A 22,464-nucleotide genomic window follows, 5' to 3' on the forward strand; every position below is an offset into this window, starting at 1 on the left:
CCCATCGAGTCTGCACCGACCCACATTAATCCCTCACTTCCACCTTATCCCCGCAACCCAATAACCCCTCCCAACCCTTATGGACACTACGGGTAATTTAGCATGGCCAATCCACCTAACCTGCACGTCTTTGTACTGTGGGAGGAAACCGGAGCACCCGGAGGAAACCCACGCGGACACGGGGAGAACGTGCAAACTCCGCACAGACAGTGACCCAGCGGGGAATCGAACCTGGGACCCTGGCGCTGTGAAGCCACAGTGCTAATCACTTGTGCTACCGTGCTGCCAATTTAGAGTACCCAATTCATTTTTTCCAATTAAGGATCAATTTAGCACGGCCGATCCATCTACCGAGCACATCTCTGGGTCGTGGGAGCGAAACCCACGCAAACACGGGGAGACTGTGCAAACCCCACACGGACAGTGACCCAGAGCCGGGATCGAACCTGGGACCTCGGTTCCCAGATGGTCAGAGACACAAATAGGCAGTGTATCTACATGCCAGGATCTCACAATCTGAATCTGGAGAGAGCTGCCGAGGAGAGCCGAGGGCAGGGCAGAGCGGTGCCGATGTTAGCTCTGTACAGAGCTCCAGGGCCTCTGGTCAATAGCCTATGAAGTGAAATTTACCTCTGAAACAAAGCAGCATAAAGATGATTTCTTGAGGTATGGTTTTGTCAATTGTACCAATGCAAATAACGATGTGTGTTACATGCAGGGAAGTACTGGCAAATGAGAGGAGTGGTTTCACATATTGAAAATAAGTGGTGTGTGAAAACTTCCTTTGGAGATTGAGAGCCCAGAGTATTAACTTAGAGCTGACTCCAAACAAAAAGACTCAGCTGCTGTACCTGACCTGTGGCAGCACATTAAAAACGCAGCAAAAGCACATGAGGCTGTCAGCATTCTGGAGCTCTCCCAGAATTATCCAATGTTAAGTAAAGCAAGCATTTTGTTGCTATTGCCCTTCACAATGACTTGCATGTGCGAGGTTTGGATTTTCCATTCACATGAAGATGGCACAAAGGAACTGGCTGAAATCTGCACCTGATATGCACATTGCCCTCTCCTCCTGTGAACCTGACTGGAGTGAGATTGTGAGGACCAAGCAGGCTCCCCTTTTGCATGAAAGGTAAGCAAACATGCGAGTGTTCCGGGGGAGGGGGGGGGGAGTTTGAAAAACACTGATCTACAAGATGCACTGCAGGAACTGAGTAAGGCTCCTTCCAAACCCACAACCTTGCCATCTAGAAGGACAAGTGCAGCAGACACTTGCGAACAACGCGACCTAGAAGTTCTTATCCAAGCCACTCACCACCCTGTCTTGGAAATATATCACTGTTGCTGAATCAAAATCCTGGAACTCTGTCCCTAATAGCACTGTGAGTGAACCTACATCACCTGGGCTGCAGTAGCCCAGTTCAAGAAGGCAGCTAACTAATACATTCTCAAGGGCAATTAGGAATGGGGATAAAATGCCAGCCTAGTCAGCAATGCCCGCATACCATGAATGAATAAAACAAAATTATTATTCTTCGACTAGCAGCAAAAAAACAATTGACGTATATGATCTATGCTTGTGTTTTTCAGCACACCATTTGTTTTTTGTGTGTGGAGGAGTATTACCCGCCAGAGCTGATACCATCACTAACACCCCTGAAGGAGGACAAGTCCTATTCCTTACACAGTAACAAGTTTGGAAGATCAGTATAATGTAACATTTAGATCATCAAGATTTCCACAAACCATTGAGATTTTAACATGGAAATCGCATAATCCAGATAAACTTCACGTTGTGTAACCACCATATCAACACGGGAGTTGGAATCGAGAGATTGTGTGGTACTGAGTGATGTCCAAGTTAATGGCACTTGGGAATATGAAATACACATTGTTTACACTGGGAGGGAACTGACACAAACATATAATGAAAGTACTTTAAGGATGCAAGTATTTGGTAAGTGTCCACAGTATTATTGTTGGAGCTGAAACTGCTCAAATCACACAGCTCACCAGCACATTGAGAAATTCAGCCACCGTTAACAAATGAACCGTTCCAACTCTCACCAAGAGTCCTTTAACTCTGTGGACAGATAACTGGGTGCGTCGCAGAAGGTTAAACTATCCTAATCTCCATTCAAACTGAACTGCATAAATAAAAACCCTTTACCTACCTTTCCCTGCAACCTCACTCAGTTTGACTAACGACTAAAAATTAATGTGTGCAATTTCTATTTGTGTTTTCCAGTATTCTGTTTGTTTACAGTGTGTGGAGAAGCGTTGAACGTCAGAACTGATACCATCAACAACGCCATTGCAGGAGAACAGGCCCTGTTCCCCATCCAGCATCAAGGGACTGATTAATGTGGTGTTACATTTAGATCAAAATCTCCTGTGGCCTTTAAGATTTTTACATGGAAATCTAATAATCCGGAGGAGCAGCACATTGTCCACCCACTGTATAAACACCGAGTTGGAATTGACAGAGGTTTTGTGGTGCTGAATGATGTCCAGGTTGATGACACTGGAGAATATGAAATACACATTGACTACTATGGGACAGAACTGAAAAACCGTGATGAAAGTACATTCTGGATGCAGATCTTTGGTAAGTGTTGATGTAATTTCTGTTAACTTTGAGGATTGCAAGAAACAACATAACAACATTTCATTGAGGCCTGAAAGGGCTCATGATATAAACTGGGCTGGATTCTCCGATTTTGAGACAGCAAAACAGGTGCACCGATTCAGCAACTCTAAATGGGTTAGCATTATCGCCACGTGAAACTGCACAACCTCCTCAGGGCGGCCAAGGAGAGGAGGTCGCGCTGTGCTCCTGGCACCGACACCTCACACACTCACAACCCCCCCACCCACTCCTGGGGGACGGCCGAACCCTCGCCCTGCCCCACATGCCAGCTGCAACCCCTGGGCTTCATGCGTCAAAGCTTCTAACAGTGTCGTTGTTTGTGTTTGCTGCCCCTCCCCCCAGGAGAAGGCCACGCACAACTGCGGGGAGCGGGAGAAGACTGGAGGGGGACCACCATACCTGGAGGCTCCTCACCGTGCCCGAGCAGAGGTCACTGGACATGGTTGGCATCCCACGGAAAGAGAGGTCGCCGACGCAGCTGTCGGTGGCGGTGAGCTCAGTTGCGGATCCCCATGACATGTGTGGGCACACCCACCTCGACCACACCCTCTCATCCACCTCCTCAACCCCCCCACAGCCCATTCAGCACCTCTCTCCCCCCTCCCCTCCCAAGCCCGCAGTCTAACCATACAGGACCTGCTGGAGATGGGACCGGTCCATTTAGTGACCCCACACTCCAGTGCCCCCCCCCCCCCCATCCCCTTGTGCGCTGCGATCGCCTGAGCTCTGGTTTCACAGTGGGCATGGGTGTTGAACTCGTTGGTGCGGGCATGGGTGATGAACTCGTCAATGCGGGCATGTGTGTGGACTCCAGGAACGTGTCTTCTGGAGCTTCATCCCTGTAGGTCGGCGATACGGGGAGGGGGTATAGGAGGGTATAGGGTGTGGAGGCCATGTAGGGGCGGGGGCACTGTTCGGTGCAGGTTGGGGGTTTACGTGATGGTCGTAGGGGATCAGGTGATGCGGGTGACAGGTCCCAGAGGGAGACCGTATCTTGTCGGCTGTCGGGGTGCATCACATATGCATACTGGGGATTGACGTGAAGGAGCTGGACCCTCTCGACCAGGGGGTCAGACTTATGGCTCCTCACATGTTTCTGGAGGAGGACGGGCCCCGGTGTCGTCAGCCAGGCTGGAAGCGGGACCCCGGAGGTGGATTTCCTCGGGAAAACAAATAGGCGGTCATGAGGGGTCTCGTTCGTGGCTGTGCAAAGAAGTGACCTAATGGAGTGGAGCTCATCGGGGAGGACCTCCTGCCAGTGAGAAACTGGGAGATTCCTAGAACGCAGGGCCAGGAGGACGGTTTTCCATACCGTTGCATTCTCCCTCTCCACCTGTCCGTTTCCCCGGGGGTTGTAACTGGTAGTCCTGCTCGAAACGATGCCCTGACCGAGCAGGTACTGATGCAGTTCGTCGCTCATAAAGGAGGAGCCCCAGTCACTGTGGACGTAAGTGGGGAAACCGAACAAGGTGAAGATACTATGTAGGGCCTTCATGACGGTGGCCGCGGTCATGCTGGGGGAAGGGATTGCAAAGGGGAAGCGAGAGTACTCGTCAACGACGTTGAGGAAATACGTGCTGCGGTTGGTAGAGGGGAGGGGCCCTTTGAAGTCGATACTGAGGCGCTCGAAGGGCCGGGATGCCTTCACCAGGTGGGCCTTATCCGGTCGATAGAAGTGCGGCTTACACTCCGCACAGATTTGGCAGTCCCTGGTCATGGCCCTGACCTCCTCGGTGGAGTAGGGCAGGTTGCGGGCTTTGATGTAATGGAGAAGCCGGGTGAGCCCCGGGTGGTAGAGTTCATTGTGGATGGCCCGGAGTCGGTCAACTTGCACGCTGGCGCGGGACAGGGCATCTGGGGGCTCATTAAGCTTCCCACGACGATACACTATATCGTAATTATAGGTGGAGAGTTCGATCCCCCACCTCAAGATTTTATCGTTCTTAATCTTGCGCCGCTGTGTCTTGTCAAACGTGAAGGCTACAGACCGTTTGTCGGTGACGAGGGTAAATCTCCTCCAGCGAGGTAGTGCCTCCAGTGTCGTACAGCTTCCATGATGGCTTGAGCTTCTTTTTTGACTGAGGAGGCGTTGAGGGTACGGGAGGAAAAGGTTACGAGCCTGCCTGGTTAAGGGTGGCGGTGAGGGCGACCTCCGATGCGTCGCTCTCCACTTGGAAGGGGACGGACTCGTCCACCGCGCGCATCGCGGCTTTGGCAATATCTGCCTTGGTGCGGCTGAAGGCCTGGCGAGCCTCAGCCGCCAGCGGGAAGATGGTAGCTTTGATCAGTGGGCGGGCTTTGTCCGCATAGTTGGCGACCCACTGGGCATAATAGGAAAAGAACCCGAGGCATCTTTTCAGGGCCTTGGAGCAGTGGGGAAGGGGGAGTTGCAGGAGGGGGCGCATACGGTCGGGGTCGGGCCCTAGGACTCCGTTTTCCACGACATAGCCGAGGATGGCTAGTCTGGTAAAGCGGAAAACTCATTTCTCCTTGTTATAAGTGAGGTTGAGGGCTTGGGCGGTTTGGAGAAACTTCTGAAGATTGGCATCGTGGTCCTGCTGGTCGTGGCCGCAGATGGTGACGTTGTCCAAGTACGTAAACGTGGCCCGCAGCCGGTACTGGTCCACCATTTGGTCCATCGTTCTTTGGAAGACCGCGACCCCGTTGGTGACGCCGAAGGGGACCCGGAGGAAGAGGCGGCCGTCTGCCTCAAAGGCCGTGTAGTGGCGGTCCTCCGGGCGGATTGGGAGCTGGTGGTATGTGGACTTCAGATCTACCGTGGAGAACACCCGGTCGTGTGCAATCTGATTCACCATGTCCGCTATCCGGGGGAGGGGGTACGCATCGAAGTGCGTATACCGGTTTATGGTTTGGCTGTAATCTACAACTATCCGGTTCTTTTCCCCGGTCCTGACGACCACCAGCTGGGCTCTCCAGGGGCTGTTACTGGCCTCGATGATCCCCTCCCACAAGAGCCGCTGGACCTCGGACTTGATAAAAGTCCTGTCCTGGATACTGTACTGCCTGCTCCTGGTGGCAACGGGTTTACAGTCGGCGGTGAGATTCGCGAATAGCGGGGGAGGGTTGATCTTCAGGGTCGCGAGGCTACAAATGGTGAGGGGGGGTAGGGGCCTGCCGAACTTTAGGGTCAGGCTCCTGAGGTTTCACTGGAAGTCCAGTCCCAACAGAAGAGGAGCGCAGAGATCGGGGAGTACGTATAGTTTAAAGTTTGCGTATTTGACGCCCTGTATCGCGAGGTTCGTGACAGTGAACCCCCGGACCTGCACTGAGTGCGATCCGGAAGCGAGGGAGATTGTTTGAAATGCGGGGGAGATTTGGAGAGAACCGTGTATGGGTGTACGAAGCTCTCCGTGCTGCCGGAGTCAAACAGGCAGGGCGTTTCGTGCCCATTGACCTGGACGGTCATCATGGAGTTCCTGAGGTGCTTTGGGCGTGACTGGTCGAGGGTGACCGCACCGAATTGCGGGTAGTCAGCGTGGTCAGAGGTGGTGGGGTGGTCCCAAGATGGCTGCCCCCGTCAGTCGCAAGTGTCGGGCGCGTTGAAGATGGCGGCCCCCATCGGTCGCAAATGTCGGGAGTCGATCAAGATGGCGGCCAAGATGCGGTCCCGGTGGGAGGAATGCCAGAGGTAATGAGGATCCTTAGGGAATTCAGGGACTTTTCGGGGTTCAAGCTCAATATGGGGAAGAGCGAGCTGTTCGTAGTTCAGCTAGGGGACCAGGAGAGGGGGATTGGCGAGCTCCCACTAAAAAGGGCGGAGAGGAGTTTCAGATATTTGGGGGTCCAGGTGGCCAGGAGCTGGGGGGCCCTGCATAGGCTTAACTTTACAAGGCTGGTGGAGCAAATGGAGGAGGAGGTCAAGAGGTGGGACGCATTGCCGCTGTCCCTGGCGGGTAGGGTGCAGTCAATCAAAATGACGGTGCTCCCAAGGTTTTTGTTCCTGTTCCAGTGCCTCCCCGTGTTTATCCAGAAGGCTTTTTTCAGGCGGGTTAACAGGAGTATAATGGGGTTTGTGTGGGCGCGAGGGACTCCGAGGGTGAGAAGGGTGTTCCTGGAGCGGAGTAGAGATAGGGGGGGGCTGGCGCTGCCCAACCTCTGTGGGTACTACTGTGCCGCCAATGCGACAATGGTGTGCAAGTGGGTGATGGAGGGGGAGGGGGCTGCATGGAGGAGGCTGGAGACGGCGTCCTGTGTGGGTACGAGTCTCGGGGCGCTGGCAACGGCGCCGCTGCCACTCCCTCCAAGGAGGTATACCACGAGCCCGGTGGTGGTGGTGGCCCTCAAAATTTGGGGGCAGTGGAGGTGGCATAGGGGGGAAGTTAGGGCTTCGGCGTGGACCCCATTACGGGGGAACCACCGGTTCGTCCCAGGAAGAACAGGTGGAGGGTTTTCAGGGTGGCACAGGGCAGGGATACGAAAGTTGGGGGACCTGTTTGTGGACGGGAAGTTCGCGAGCTTGGGTGAGCTGGAGGAGAAGTATGGGCTCCCCCCGGGGAACACCTTCAGGTACTTACAGGTAAGGGCATTTGCCAGACGGCAGGTAGTGGAATTCCCACGGCTACTGCCACACACAGTACAGGACAGGGTGCTCGCGGAGGGGGTGGGTGGGAGTGGGGAAGATCTCGGAAACTTACCAGGTGATGCAGGAGGAGGAGGAGGCCTCGGTGGTGGAGTTGAAAGGTAAGTGGGAGGAGGAGTTGGGAGAGGAGATCGAAGAGGGGACGTGGGCAGATGCCCTAGGGAGGGTGAACTCTTCCTCTTCGTGCGCGAGTCTCAGCCTCATACAGTTTAAGGTGCTGCACAGGGCACACATGACCGGGACAAGGATGAGCAGGTTCTTTGGGGGTAAGGACAGGTGTGTTAGGTGCTCAGGGAACCCAGCAAATCACACCCATATGTTCTGGGCATGCCCAGCGCTGGAGGAATTTTGGAAGGGCGTAGCAAGGACGGTGTCGAGGGTGGTAGGATCCAGGGTCAAACCGGGCTGGGGGCTCCCAATATTTGGGATGGCAGAGGAGCCGGGAGCGCAGGAGGCAAAAGAGGCTGGAATTCTGACCTTTGCGTCCCTGGTAGCCCGGCGAAGGATTCTCCTTCAGTGGAAAGATACGAGGCCCCCAAGTGTGGAATCCTGGATCAGCGATATGGCAGGGTCCATTAAATTGGAGAGGGTGAAATTCGCCTTGAGAGGGTCGGTACAAGGGTTCTTTAGGCGGTGGCAACCGTTCTTAGACTTCCTGGCAGAACGATAGACATTGGTCAATGGCAGCAGCAGCTCGGGGGCGGGGGGGGGCGGTTTACTTTACTTTTGTTTATGTTATTTACACTGGAAGGGTCTGAGAGGGTGTATACACCTGTTGTCTTAAGTCGGGGTGTTAATGTTAATTTATTATTTAGGCACGGGGCGGGGGGGAGGGGTTTGGGGGGTTGCTTTTTTAGATTGTGTTTTGTACTTAACCCTGTTGGGTTCTTTTTTCTTTCTCATTTTGTTATTGATATTTTATGAAAACCTTTAATAAAAATTATTTTTTAAAAAAAAGATGGCGGCCAAGATGACGGCCCCCATGAGTCGCACATGGCGGGCCGCGTGGGAGATGGCAGCCCCCGTGAGTCTCATGTGTTGTGTAGAGTCGAAGACGGCTGCCCCCACGGACAACACGAGGCGGGTGACGCGTCCGAAGGGGGTGGAGCTGGCAGGCACGCAGCCACGCTGCGGGGTCTGCGGGCCTGTGAGTCCGAGAGTCGGGCCTGTGATTTGGTGAACTTGGACCTGGCCAGGCAAACTTTGGCAAAGTGTCCTTTCTTGCCGCAGTTGCTACAGTTCGCGTTCCGAGCCGGACAACGCTGCCTGGGGTGCTGGATCTGGTCGCAAAAGTAGCAGGGCAGCCCCCCGGGTTGGGCGGGCAGCCGCATGGCACAGGCCTGGGGTACTCTCTGGTCGGGTGTCCACGAGGGGGTTGCGTGGTCGGAGGGGAAAGCGTTGAGGCTCTGAAACGCTACTTCTAGGGAGGTGGCTAGTTTTACCATCTCTTCTAGGTCGAGGGCGCCCTTCTCGAGCAGGCGCTGTCTGACGGAGTTGGACCGGACACCAGCCACATAGGCATCCCGGATGGCGAGTTCCATGTGTTGTGAGGCCGTGACGGCCTTGTTGTTGCAGCTCCGCGTGAGGACTTTCAGGTCGTGTAGGTACTCCTCCAGCAATTACCCGGGGCGTTGGCGGCAAGTGGTGAGGAGATGTCGCGCAAACACTTTGTTCACCGGCCTCACGTATTGCCGCTTCAGGGTCGCGACCGCGTCTGCGTATGTGGTCGCTTCCTCGATTTGCATGGAGATTCGATGGCTCACCCGGGCGTGGAGGAGGCTCAGCTTCTGTTCGTCGGTGACGGAGGGCGAGGAGGAGGCGGCGAGGTAGGCCTCGAAACATCGGAGCCAGTGCGAAAAAATCCCTTTGGCTTCCGCGGCCTGTGGGTCGAGTTCCAGTCGGTCAGGTCTGAGGGCTGCTTCCATGGCGATGTTGTAGTTGATTAAATTGATGCGACCATCAATTCCCACGAGACAGAGAGTTGAAGGGAACAGTGGCTTTAATCAACTAGAACAGTGCCTGCCTGCGACTGCTCTGCACTGAGAGCCGCCTACAGGGCAGCGGCTCGATATACCTCCCCTCAAGGGGGTGGAGCCAGGGGCAGAGCCCACAAGGGCACCAACATGATACAAGTGGTGTATTACAATACAATGGTCCATAGGTGGAGCCCACAAGGACAACAGCATAGTACAATGCAATACAGTGGTGAATGGTTGACATAATACGTTCACCACAAATGTTAGTCTGCTTAAAATACAGAACAGAATGTAAATACTGCATCTGTGTTCTGGTTTATTACATCACTCAGATGTACCTCTGTCTAAAATGAAATTACTCTAAAGTGCAATGAATATGTTGTGTAGATTAATTATTATCTGTTTATTTCAGAACCTGTTTCCCAACCTGAGACAGCGATTCTTGGTAACTGCACAAGTTCAACAAATATCACTTTGAAATGCTCTGTCTTCAGTGGAACAAATGCCATGATTCACTGGGAAATGTTATCCTTGTCTGGAGTTCTCAATGAGGCATATGATGGGACGCTGCTTGTGATAGACTGTGTTACTGAAGAGGAGCAACATGTGTACAGATGCCTCGCAGAAAACCCAGTCAGTAATGCAACCAGCAACCCTGTGACTGTCAGCCTTTATAACGGGGCCAATCCCAATGGTGAGAAACTGGGGAAAATATTTCTACTATAACATGAACACTTTATGTGTAGTTTTCCTGCACAGGAATTCAGCTGAGAATAGGCAGTGATGCTGTTCTGACGCAAATAATCCTCTATATCCATGACTAATACAAAAACCTGCCAACGTCTAGATGGGGGGTACAACAACAATAACCTGCATTTCTAAAGCACTTTAAACATAATAACACTCCAGTGCATCTAGATTACGGCGGGATTCTCCGTCCAGTGATGTGGGATCGTGGTCGAGCAGAAAATCGGACGTCGTGATTGTACGGATGCCCAGGAGGGCGCAAAGGGTAGATCCCACAGGAAGACGTGGGACAGGAGCTGCAAGGTGTGATGCTGGCTGGGATCGGTGGTGACACAGGAGGCCCCCCCAATGACAGACATCGGCTGGGCCAGGGGCACGGCGTGGAGGGAAGATTGTCTGGTGGGGGCAGCCAGCGGTACGGCTCGGATCGGGACAGGGGAGGAGGAACGTGCGGGAGCAGGGGCAGCAGTGCAGGCCAGGGTCACCCTGCAACCTGGTTGGGCATGGGAGTATGCACCATGCTATCAAATCTGCTCTTTACCTCCTGCAGAAAATGGATTTCGATGTACAGCCGGATGTGGTTAGCATCTGCCTGGCTGCCGCAGCCCTGATGGATGCAATGAGGCTGCATGAGCAGGAACTGCTCGGGAAGGACCCTGAAGAGCAGGAGCCTGTCCCAGAGGAGCAGGAACCAGCCGGTGACGATGGAGAGTCAGTTGCCCAGCAGGCCGAGGAGGAGGTGGCAAGGAGGCGCCGCATCAGACCTCATGTATACCGGCAGCGCCTGCCGTACGAGGACCTGCCGGACCAGGCATGTTGCCGTCACTGCGACTGAGCAGAGGGACTTGCAATACAAGAGCCAGATCATGGCACATGTGGAACCACGAGGATGTGGGGGAAGACACCTGTTCCTGGTTGCCGTCAAGGTGATGATCGAACTGAATATTTATGTCATGGGGTCCTTCCAGGTGTCAAATGGAGACCTGTCTGGAATCTCCCAGACCTCTGCGCACAGGTGCATTAACGGTTGCCCTGAATGTCTGGGCCTACAATACATTGCCTTCGGCGTGAATCGGGGCCACCAGGTTTCCCAGGATTTGCCGCAATCGCGGCATGCCCCAGATCCAGGAGGTGATCAATGGGACGCATGTCCCCCTACGGACACCAGCACATGGAGGGGTGCCCTTCATCAATCTGGAGGGTTCAGTTTCCTCAATGGGCAGCTGGTATGTGACCACTGGCTGCAAGTCAGTGCCCGCTATCCAGGCATTATGCGTGCCTTTGTCCTGGCACATTTGATGGTGCCCAACACCTTTGAGGCGCTCCCCCGGCTGTGGGACTGGCTCCTGGGTGACGGGTTATCCGCTGAGGCTGTAGCTATCTGGAGGCCTAGGAATGATGTGGAGAACAGCTATATTTATGCCCATGCAGCGACCAGGGGCGTCATTGAGCAGGTCAGCGATGCACTGAAGGCACGGGTCAGGTGCCTGGACCGCTCTGGAGTACCCAACACTTTCAAGGAGCTCCCCCGGGGGAGAGGCTGATTCCTGGGTGACAGGGGTTGTCACAGAATAGAATTTACAGTGCAGAACGTGGCCATTCAGCCCAATGTGTCTGCACCAGCCCTTGGAAAGAGCACCCTAGCTAGGCCCACAGCTTCACCCTATCCCCGTAACCCAGCAACCTCAACTAACCTTTTTTTCTGACACTAAGGACAATTTAGCATGGCCAAGCCACCTAATCACATCTTTGGACCGTGGGAAGAAACCGGAACACCCGGAGGAAACACATGCTGCCACGGGGAGAACGTGCAGACTCCGCACGGACAGTGACCCAAGCCGGGAATCGAACCCGGGTCCCTGGTGCTGTGAACCAACTGTTATCCGTTGCAGTCGTGGCTATCTGGAGGCCTAGGTACGATGCAGAGAACAGCTATAATGCCTGTCCCAGAGGAGCAGGAGCCAGCCGGTGACGATGGAGAGTGCAGGGGCAGTGACCAGGACCATCATCGAGCAGTGCATCGACGTGCTGAAGGCACATTTCAGGTGCCTGGACCCCTCAGGAGGGGTCCTCAAGTACAGTCCTAGAAGTGTCTCCTGCATCGTGGTGGCCTGCAGCATCCTCCACAACATCGCACTGCAGAGAGGTGACATGGTGGAGGAATGGCATGCCTCATCTGAAGAGGAGGGCCGGGATGGATAGGCCATGGGCCCCGGCCAGGCACAGGAGGTAGTATGCTGTGTGTGCCAAGGCCACCGTTCACGGCACTGCTTGATCGCCTCCAGATGCGTCAACTACAGCACCCGGCCACCAGCAGCTCAATCGCACCCCCTACATACCATCCACCTGCATCTCCACTTCCCCTTGCGAGCATCCCACCAACTGCACCACAAGGTGATGGCCATGGGTCGGCAGCATCAGCGGATCTGGTCCATGGGGTGGAGGATGACGAGCTGCTCCGCGATGGGGTCTGGTGCTCCACAACGTCTGATTCCCTCTACGTAAGTACCCAACCGAGGTAAGTGTCTCTTTGATGGTGGAGGGTGCTGGTGACAGCAGTGACGAGAAGTCAGTGTCGTCTCCAGACATGTGCAATGGGGTGTCGCGAGATTGCAGCGGGTGGGCATGGCACCCTAGACAGTTCCTCTTCATCACCCGGTGAATGGTGGGGTTCTGGCTGGGGGTGGGGGACAACGTCCGGTTCCTCATCATCTGGTGGTGATCCTGCAAGGCACAATACAAGGCAAGTGGTTAGAATGTAGGAAACATGCGGCGGGAGCGGTGGTGACCCATGTGCCATGGGGACGGCGCAGCGCATTGGGGGCTCATTTTGTTGTCCCATTCCGACATCTGCGACTGCCCAAACTCCCACCCCGCCAACCAGGTCCAACATCCTCTGCTCCGTGACAGTGAGGAGCCCTTCGGTCTTCTCCTCCCAGCGGTTGTGGGCTGTTTTCTCTTAGGGAGGACAGATAATGCACAGCGTGAGATACTTGGAAGTGGGCACCGCAAGGGGGTCCATGGCTGATGGCCTGTCTGTGCAGGGCGCGCAGCCATGGTGGGCATTATGGGTTTTGGCATGTGGTGCAGGGTGGGGTGCGGCTGCCTACTGTGTGCGGGGGGGGGGGGGGGGGTGCACTGCAAAGGGCACGAAGGTGATGATTCTGTGCCGCCCTGAGGAGGTCGTACAGCTTTTCCCAGCACTGCTGCCCAATCCTTGCGGTGGGTCCCTCAACACTCACAGCCTCTGCCACCTGTGCCCAGGCCCGGTTGACATCGGCGGGTGGTGGCCTCCTTCCCACCCTGGGGAACAGGGTGTCCTGCCTTTCCTGCACGGCATCCAGCAATATCTTCAGCTCTGCATCTGCAAATCTGAGGGCTGCTCTCCGGGTGCCATCTTCTTGGCTGGAATGAGAATGTGTGGGGAGAGGAGTACTATGCACAGCTCCAGCTCGACAGGCTCTCCAGTGTCAATCCCGACCGCAGCAAATCTAACACCGACGTCAGTTGGCATCTCCAGTTCCACATGGCACGAGTACTGACCCATTGGCATGTCCTGAAATGCTCCATAACCAGCACTGCCATTGGGACCATGGAATTGCCATTCACTCCTGGCGCGTTACTTAGTTTCTGAAACGGAGAATCCCGGCCTGCACCTCTGACTTTCAGAAATATGTCTAATACACAGAGATATTGAAGCAGTGATAATAAAAGCTTATGTCAAGGAGAAGAACTTTTAATTATGAAAGCGGACAAGAGAACATGGGGTTGTTTTCCGAAGAAGTAAAGGAAAGACGATTTGACAGTAAAGTTCAAAATCATGACGTGTTTTGATAAATCTGGAAGAACTATTTCCACTCATCAATTAGGGCATAAATTTATCATTGATAGATTTAATGGATAGAGTAGGAAATTTTTTGTATTCTGTAAGTTGTTTTGGATATGGAATGCCTCACTACAATCTCTTGTAGAAACTGAATCCAGAATAGATTTTAAATGAGCAGTGAATGAATGTTGGAAAAATAAACATTTATATTATGGGAAAAGGAATAAGTAAGTAGTTCTGTCTGGGAGCTGGAGCGGTCATCTCCTGTTTCATAAATACTATCCATCTGTTTTAGGTAAAATAAACCATTTGATGGTGCTCGTCCCTTTGGTGATGGTAGGTGTGGCAGTTCTGATGACAATCATTGTGTACCTCCTCTGGCCTACTTCCTCCAGATCAAGCAGTAAGTGCCACTTTTCAAATTGGTATAAATCAGAAAAGTTCAAAGTTGCTATCCGATGATCTTCATTGTATTGCACATTTTATAGATGCACTGTGGGCGTAATCTTACCAGAACTTGGCAAAGTGTTGGTTCCGGAGGGAAAATAAATGAGAATCATACAATTTCTACAGTGCAGAAGGAGGCCATTTGGCCCATCGAATCTGCACTGGCCCTTGCTCTGATGGGGTACCCTACTTAGGCCCAATCCCCCGCCCCTATCCCCATAACCCCACCTAACCTATGGGCAATTTAGCATGGCCAGTTCACCTAACTTGCACATCTTTGGACTGTGGGAGGAAACCCACGCAAACACGGGGAGAACGTGCAAGCTCCACACAGACAGTCACCCAATGGCAGAATTGAATCTGCATCCACTGTGCCACCTGCCCCCCTCCAACACTAGCAGTGGGTAATCTCACCGAATATTGAGCCACTTTAACAAAAAAAAATTCCACGTGAATCGCGCCTCCCGCTGATTCTCGTGCCCTGTGACAACTTAACCTCTGCAATCAGTCGGGAGCACCATACAAATACCTCCCTAGAACCTAGCGTAGAATAGAATCATAGAGCGCGATCTACCGGAACCAGGGCATGACGTGGCCGGTAGATCCTGGGAGAGGCCTTCCTCGCAATGGGCTGGACCCAGTATCTCCCAGTTTAAGAACCCACTTAGCCATGCTTCCTCTGGATCTAACAGCCACCCGGTATCTATCGGCCTTGCTGAGGAGATCCCAGCTCAGCGCCGTTCAGTACTGGACCCCACAAACAGGAACCAGACAGAACAATACGTTTGGGGGGGGGGTGATTTGAGGCCCCAGGTGGTCAGACTCCACGCAGGGTGGCACCCTGGCACTGCCAAGCTGTCCAGGTGGCACTGCGAGGCTGTCACTTTGCCCGCATCGGGATCGGGCCCGGGAGTGCCTGGACTGTGGGGGCCTCGATGACCGCCTTATAGATGAGTTGGGGGGAGGTCCGGGGGTTGGCAGTGGTTAACAATAATTCCTCACAGCATCCAGGACTCGGGTTCATTTCCGGCCTTGGGTCCTGTACCTTCGGTCCCCTAGGACAGATGCAGACTTCTCCAGTACTGAGGCTCCAACAGCTGCAGATAGGATGTCCGGCATCGGAAGGCCCTTTGCCGGGAATGTGTTCTACGTGGCTCACGAACAACTGTAGGCCCAGTCTCCCTCTCCTCTGCAGGGCACTGGTCCTGGCAAAGTGTAGCAGTATGTCTCTGCTGCTGCTTGATCACTATTAGTAGAAAAGCCAACTCAACTACCTCCATGATTCTCCAGGATCATGCACTGACAAGAAGAGAACACCAAAGAGAGCGCTGAGGATTCCTGACAGAGTCCTGACCCCCATGCCTCTGGGACTCCCACCCATTCGCTTCCCTCTTAGTGAGTGTCTTTCCACTAAGCCTCATACCCTACCCTTTAACACTGTAGACACTTCCCCAGTTGATCTATGAATTCCACCAGGATGAGGTGCATGGACCCACGAGAGTCCCAGTGGCACCTTACCCCCGACCGTTTCCCCCCCTCCCCAACGCTGGCAGTTGCATGGATGCATGTGTGACTAGCATCTGCATCCTCACTGGGGACCTCAAAGACAACCCACGCCATGACCTTCAACGGGGTGAGTGATGATGGGCATCACCACCACTCCTTGCATTGGGGTACACATCAATGTTATCTGTGTGATGTTAATGCTTTTATGAGCATTGGAGTTCAATGCTTGGGGCTAACACCCCCAAAGGTGAAGAACTTGGTTCCAACTATATTGATGAAAAACAAGTAAACTGAATTAAACAAACTAAAGGACAAAGTAAAAGGTGCAGCCCCTTAAAGGGACTGCCATAAACCAAAGAAGAGCAAATGAAACTTAAAACAACAAATCGAAATGTGATTAAATGGGTTGAAGAACTTGACTCCAATCAGTGGCGCTGATGTTTAGCTCCGCAGATTTCATTGGCACAATTGACTAGTTATTGACTAGCTTGAGGTAGCAAGTCAGGCAAATGACTGCCTCTTGTGGCAGATGAGGCACAGCTGGTTTGAGTGAAGTTTGCAATTAGCATGACAAACAGCCCGAGAGAGCATCCTCATTGTCCCAGGTCATAAGGACTGCAGGGTTGATGAGCCTTTTATCAGTCAGAGCAAACAGTAAATCTAAATCCTGATAGTCAAGCTTCCCTAACAAGTGAATTTGAAACTCCACGCAGCTTAACCTCACAGTGCTGCTTGAATATGGGGTTCTACTCACTCTTCATATCTCATGAGGCAAAGATCTACCCATTCCTGAGTCCTCCACCCTGCCCTTCCAGCCTGGCCTCTCATGGAACAACCCAAGAACCTCACAATCGCTGTCCCTCTATATTCTCCTCCACCCAATCAGTTTCCAGCTCCCACTCTGCAAGGACACTCCTTCAGCTGCGATTTGGACATGGGAACCACAGCCAGCCTTCAAATCCCTTTAAAACAAAGGTCGCCCCAACTTGAAGGATAGATAAGGCCTGCAAGCGACCCCATCCCTGGCCTTGGGTTGAACTTGTCAGCGTTTCCTGCGTCCTCTCTGGTGTACCCTGAGCACTTAACACCCCGGAGGGTGATGGCTGACTGAGAGCCCACCTCCGAAATCCCGCTTGAAGATGAGGCTGCCATATTCACATTTATATAAATCTGTTAAGAATGGCACGCTGGTCCCTGCTGAATATTCAGTGTGGAAGTCCCAGATTGCTAATGACATGCTAATGTATTAAAGGCTCCTGCGGCGTGTTTCGCAGTACTCCGCCGACAAGGGGGGGCTAAAAGTCAGAAATCAGGTTTTCCGATTCTCTCCAGATGTTGTATCCATGTTGCCGCTCTCACTGATGGCCGCAGGCCCAAAATCGCCCTTGTATGTTTTTAATTCAAAATGTTTATCAATTAAAGGAGTAGCAACAACAATTATCGCTGACCAAAAGAAAACTTGAAGAGGTTATCATGTCGGGATGTGTCTTTCCTGCCAGCATTGGTCCAGTACTGGATTTCTATTTACACTGATCTTGAGGTTGCACTCTGGAATTCTGACGATATTCTGAAATAACGCGATAGAGTTGTTTTAAACAAATGATGTCCCTTATGAACATATCTGCGAAATGCTTTCTGACGAGTATAGTTAAATGTTCACTAATCATGCAGTCTTTAGTCTTTTGAACAATGAAAAATGTCACGAGAAGACAAAACAACTAAATCAATTCATAAAGCAGAGTGAAATAATTCTGCAAATATCACAGAGTGGAACACTTACTATTACTTCATACAATTAGTGGTATAGTATTACTGACATGGAATATTATCACAATGACTATCATTCCAGAATAAATGTCTGTAAGGGACCATTCGGGTTCTCCAAGCATTAAGGTTTCTACAGTTCAAATTAAATCAACTTTAATACTAATTGAAAGTTAATTTTCAATATTTCCTTGGTTGTGAAACCACAATTTCATGCAGACCATTATTGGCAAATGCTTACACAGCTCTTGCATTTGGACAAACGTTAGAAACCAAAACATAGCTCTAGAAGACTTAAAGATCTTGTTTTATACCCCAAATTCCCATGATGACACAGCATCAGCTAATTTTGATCAAAGTTGCATCGGCACAGTTAAGACAATGGAAGGTGAATGAGAAAATTGTGGAAATGTAGCTTTTTTCACATTGAGTGTGGTTAGATGCTGTATGTTGATCTGGGATATTGACTGTCTTCACGCTATTGGGTAATGATTATTTACACAAAATAACAGATGCAGATTTGGGTCAGACATCAATCTAGGTTGCGATTTACCATGTAACCCGCCGTATGTTTCGCGGTGGCAGGAGGTGATCTGCAATTGGCCAGAGGTGGGATCTTCCGGTCCGCTGTTGTCAGTGGAGTTTCCCGTTGAATGGCAGAAATTACACAGCACACTCTCCTTGCCGTGGAATCCGCGGTTGTACCGTCGGTGGGACCCGAAAATCCCGCCATCATGAACAGCCGGAAGGTTTTGGCCTATTGCCAGAATTCATAGACACAGTGGTCAGTTGTAACAGGTTACAACATTTCACAGAACTGAGGAATAGATGTTCCCTTCAAGGAGAGTTTTGTATAATGATGTTACTTTTGCAGTGGGAACATCAGTTTCTTTAACATACAGTCAATGGGCTAAAAACATAAATCCAATTGTTCTTTGGCTGACCAAAGCTATGAGCAGAATCTTCTGCTCCCACCTGCAGTGGGCGGGGGAACGAGATTCGGAAGGAAGCCAAAAATCTCCTTCACGGTTATCGGAAATTAGTTGGAATCTTGTTAACCTGACTTTCTTGACAGCTGAAAAGTGAATCAAGTGTTCCGTGGATCTACGTCGGGAACCCTATTTTAATCCAAGGCTGACCGCAGTGGAAGGGTGAGATTGACGCAGGATCACGGGTGCAATCAAGGGGCAGATTGAATTGCTGTTCAGATGCCATTCAAACGTGCCGCCCGGATGTTGGAGCCTATGAGGTAATGGCTGAGCAGGTCTGCTCAGTCCTGTCACGATGTTTGACTTGCACCCTGTGGATGCACAATTAATTAGCCGAACAGCGCGAGGTCCTGCGGGTTCAGTTGCCCAGCTGCTCCAACTTCTGTTCCCACCACCGGACGTAGTCTCCAAAACAGCAAGTGTCTTTCCAATAAAAATAAACCAAAGCAAACTTTCACAATTTGCAATAAAAACCAAGGTTACTATTCAAGATGGGTGAATGATGTTGTTCAAGCCTAGTGTAATTATCCATTGTATCATTATCCTGCATTACAATCCTGTCAGACCCACTTTGTTCCTTCCCTTCTTCAACGACTGGAGCTCTGATGATTCTTGGACCAGCCTTCCACAAAGGAAGGCAGTGGTTGATTATGGAGGCCAGGTCATGCACATGAAGGGACACTTTAAAAGCAAGAACAATTAGTTTTTCTTGGAGCTTTGGAAAATTGATAGCTTTGTTGGGATACTGACTAAATCAGACTAAAGTGGTCCCAGGTTCAATATCAAACCTGTGCAGTTAGGATGGCAGTAATCGGGTAACTAGCAATATGTGGTTTCAACTGCCAATGGTTTGTGAAGTAAGCTTTAACCCGAAGTTGACTGGATACAATGTCCCAGCAAACTTTGTAATCTGTAGTTCTTCTTTTCTATATTTCCACATTCCCCCCTAGGTCCATCACATTTTAAATAAATACCTTCCTGTTTTCCAACTTTTCCCGATAGCCATAGTAGGTGAAGGGGAGCAAATAGTTGTGACTAAAGGATTTCCAGAAAACATTTGAAAAGGTGCCACACATTAAATAAAAGTGATTTATATACTTTTCATTTTCATTTTATAGCAATGTGCATGAGGAAATAAGCCATTGGAGCACGAACATTGATGTTTTTGTTAAGACTCAAATAGGCCTTCAACAACATTGTAGAAGTTTGGTTTGTTACTTTTTAACCATTGAAGGGATCATGTAGGGTTTTGATGGTAAGGTTGAAGACCCTGTTATGTAATTTTAAAATAAATATTTATGGGATGTGAGGGCTGCTGGCAAGACCCCTGGACTGAGTGGCTCATCTAAGAGTCAACCACATTGCTATGGGTCCGGAGTTATAATTCGGCCAGACTATGTGAGGATGGCCAAAGTCCTTCTCTAAAGAACATGAACCAGATGGGGTTTTATCTCAAACAATGATGGTCACCATCACTGAAACCAGCTTTCAACTCCAGATTATTTAATTTAACTTTAAATTCCACCAGTGCCATGATGGGATTAGGGACAGGAGTAGGCCATTCAACCCATCAAGCCTGCACTGCCATTCAGTTAGATCATAGCAGATCATCTACCTCAACACCACTATTTTCTTCAGAACCCTTCATGTCAAGGGTCTCCAGAAATGTATCGATTTCTGCTTTGAACATGCTCAATGATTGAGTTTCCACAGCCCTCTGGGGAGGAGAAGTCCAAAGATTTACCACCCTTGAGTGAAGAAATTATTCGTCATCTCAGTCATCAATGAAATACCCCTATCCTGAGATTATGGCCCCTGATTGTAGACTCACCAGTCTGGGGAAACATCCCATTCACATCCACACTATCACATAGTCAGAATTTTCTAAGCTTCAATGAGGTCACCCCCATTCTTCAAAACTCTCGTGAATATAGATCCAGTCTTTCCAATTTCTCCTCATAACACAATCCTGCCATCCCAGGGATTAATCTGGTGACCCTCTGTTGCACTCGCTCTATGGCAAGTACATCTCAAGGCCAACATACCATTTGACTGCTTTGCTGCACCTCCATACTAACTTTTAGCAACTCACAAACAAGGACACCCAGGTCCCTTTGGACACCTACACTTCCTAATCTCTCACTATTTAAGAAGTCTTCTGCCTTTCTGCTTTTTCTGCCAAAGTGAATATCTTCACACTTCTTCTCATATTCAATCTGTCATTATAATAATATTTTTGATTCGTGTCACAAGTAAAAGCTTGCATCAACACTGCAATGGCGTTACTGTGAAATTCCCGTAGTTGCCACACTCCGGCACCTGTTTGGGTACACTGAGGGAGAATTTAGAATGTTCACCGAACAGCACATCTTTTGGGACTTGTGGGAGGAAACCGGAGCACCCGGAAGAAACCCACGCAGACACGGGGAGAACGTGCAGACTCCGCACAGCCAGTGACCCAAGTTCATAGAATTTACAGTGTAGAAGGAGGCCATTCGGCCCATCGAGTCTGCAACCGGCTTATACAAAGAGCACCCGACTGAAGCCCATGTATCTACCCTATTCCCATAACCCAGTAACCCCCACTTAACATTTTGGACACTAAGGGCAATTTAGCATGACCAATCCACCTAACCCGCACATCTTTGGACTGTGGGAGGAAACCGGAGCACCCGACACGGGGAGAACGTGCAGACTCAGGACAGGCAGTGACCCAGCCGGGAATCGAACCTGGGACCCTGGCACTGTGAAGCCACAGTGCTAACCTTTGTGCTAATGTGCCGCCCACATGCTCTAGCCCATTCACTTCACCTGTCCAAATCTTCTCAAAGCCTCCTTTCTCCCTCCACACAACTTGCATTCCCACCCGGTTTGGTGCCATCAGCAAATTTTGAAATATTACAATTGGTCCTCACATCCAAATCATTTATATAAACTGCGAACAGCTGTGGACCTAGAACTGATCTTTGTAATACCCCAGTAGAGGCCATCCTGCGAGTGATTTACTCTCTGCCTTTGTCCCATTATATCTGTGCCAACCATCAAGCACCTAACCATTCTAATCCCATTGTCCAGCACTTGATCCAAAGCATTGTATGTTATAGCATTTCAAGTGCTCATCTAAATTCTTCTTAAATGTTGTGCATATTCCTGTCTCTACCACCATTTCAGGCAGTAAGTTCCAGATTCTTACCACCGTCTGGGTCAAAAAGATTTCCCATGATTCCCCACCAAATCGCCTGTCGCAAATTCCCACAATCCCAAGTGTTCTAATTTTATTTACTGAGCTGTGTGGGACCTTATCAAAAGCCACCTGAAAATCCAGGTTCGCAGCATCCGCTGGTCCTTCACCAATAATATCATCAGAAATATGTTTGTCAAACAAGATTTCCCGTGTTGACTCGGCTCAATTTTACCATTTTTGATCTAAATGTCCAAGCATCGCATCCTTTATAATAGATTCTAATATTTTCCCGATCCGCTGACATTTGTATAATACTTTTGTATTGATTTGTCAACATATGAAAGAATTTTGCATTCACATTTATTAGATTATGTTAATATATGATTTTTCGATAAGACAGGTAAATTATCATCCAGCAATCACCCTCAAGTGCACTAAGTTAATCAACCTTCCCCATTTTCTCAGTGGAACTTATTTTTGTGACACTGGTGACTGGAAAACTCCATGGTGAGCAGCAATGCAAAAATGAGAACTACACCTAAGTGTCGGGTCAAATTAAACTGCTTTGGAGTATTAATTTAATAAAAGTTGAATTATTTTTGTGGGAACATGAACGGATCCTGGCAGGTAAATAAAATCCTAAGATTTTTCACAAGTAAGTTAAGGGTAAAAGAATAACTAGGGAAAGAGTAGGGTCCATTAAGGACACAGTGGTAATTTGTGTGTGGAGGGAGGACAAAGATACAGTTCTAAATTAATACTTTGTGATGGTGTT

General features: G+C 50.6%; 1 protein-coding gene across 1 annotated transcript in view; it reads left to right on the top strand.

Annotated features, from left to right (window-relative positions):
- The window catches only part of LOC140389952 (hepatic and glial cell adhesion molecule-like), a 92,708-nt gene extending 75,193 nt beyond the window's left edge, over positions 1-17,515 (top strand). Inside the window, exons 3-5 of the mRNA XM_072474642.1 lie at positions 9,639-9,920; positions 14,095-14,202; positions 17,175-17,515. Coding sequence (XP_072330743.1) covers positions 9,639-9,920; positions 14,095-14,202; positions 17,175-17,215 — 431 coding nt within the window. The 3' untranslated portion in view covers positions 17,216-17,515. The remainder of the gene's footprint in view (positions 1-9,638; positions 9,921-14,094; positions 14,203-17,174) is intronic.
- The last annotated feature ends 4,949 nt before the right edge of the window (positions 17,516-22,464 follow it).

The sequence above is a fragment of the Scyliorhinus torazame genome, chromosome 14 (genome assembly GCF_047496885.1).
Source record: "Scyliorhinus torazame isolate Kashiwa2021f chromosome 14, sScyTor2.1, whole genome shotgun sequence".
NCBI classification, from domain to species: domain Eukaryota; kingdom Metazoa; phylum Chordata; class Chondrichthyes; order Carcharhiniformes; family Scyliorhinidae; genus Scyliorhinus; species Scyliorhinus torazame.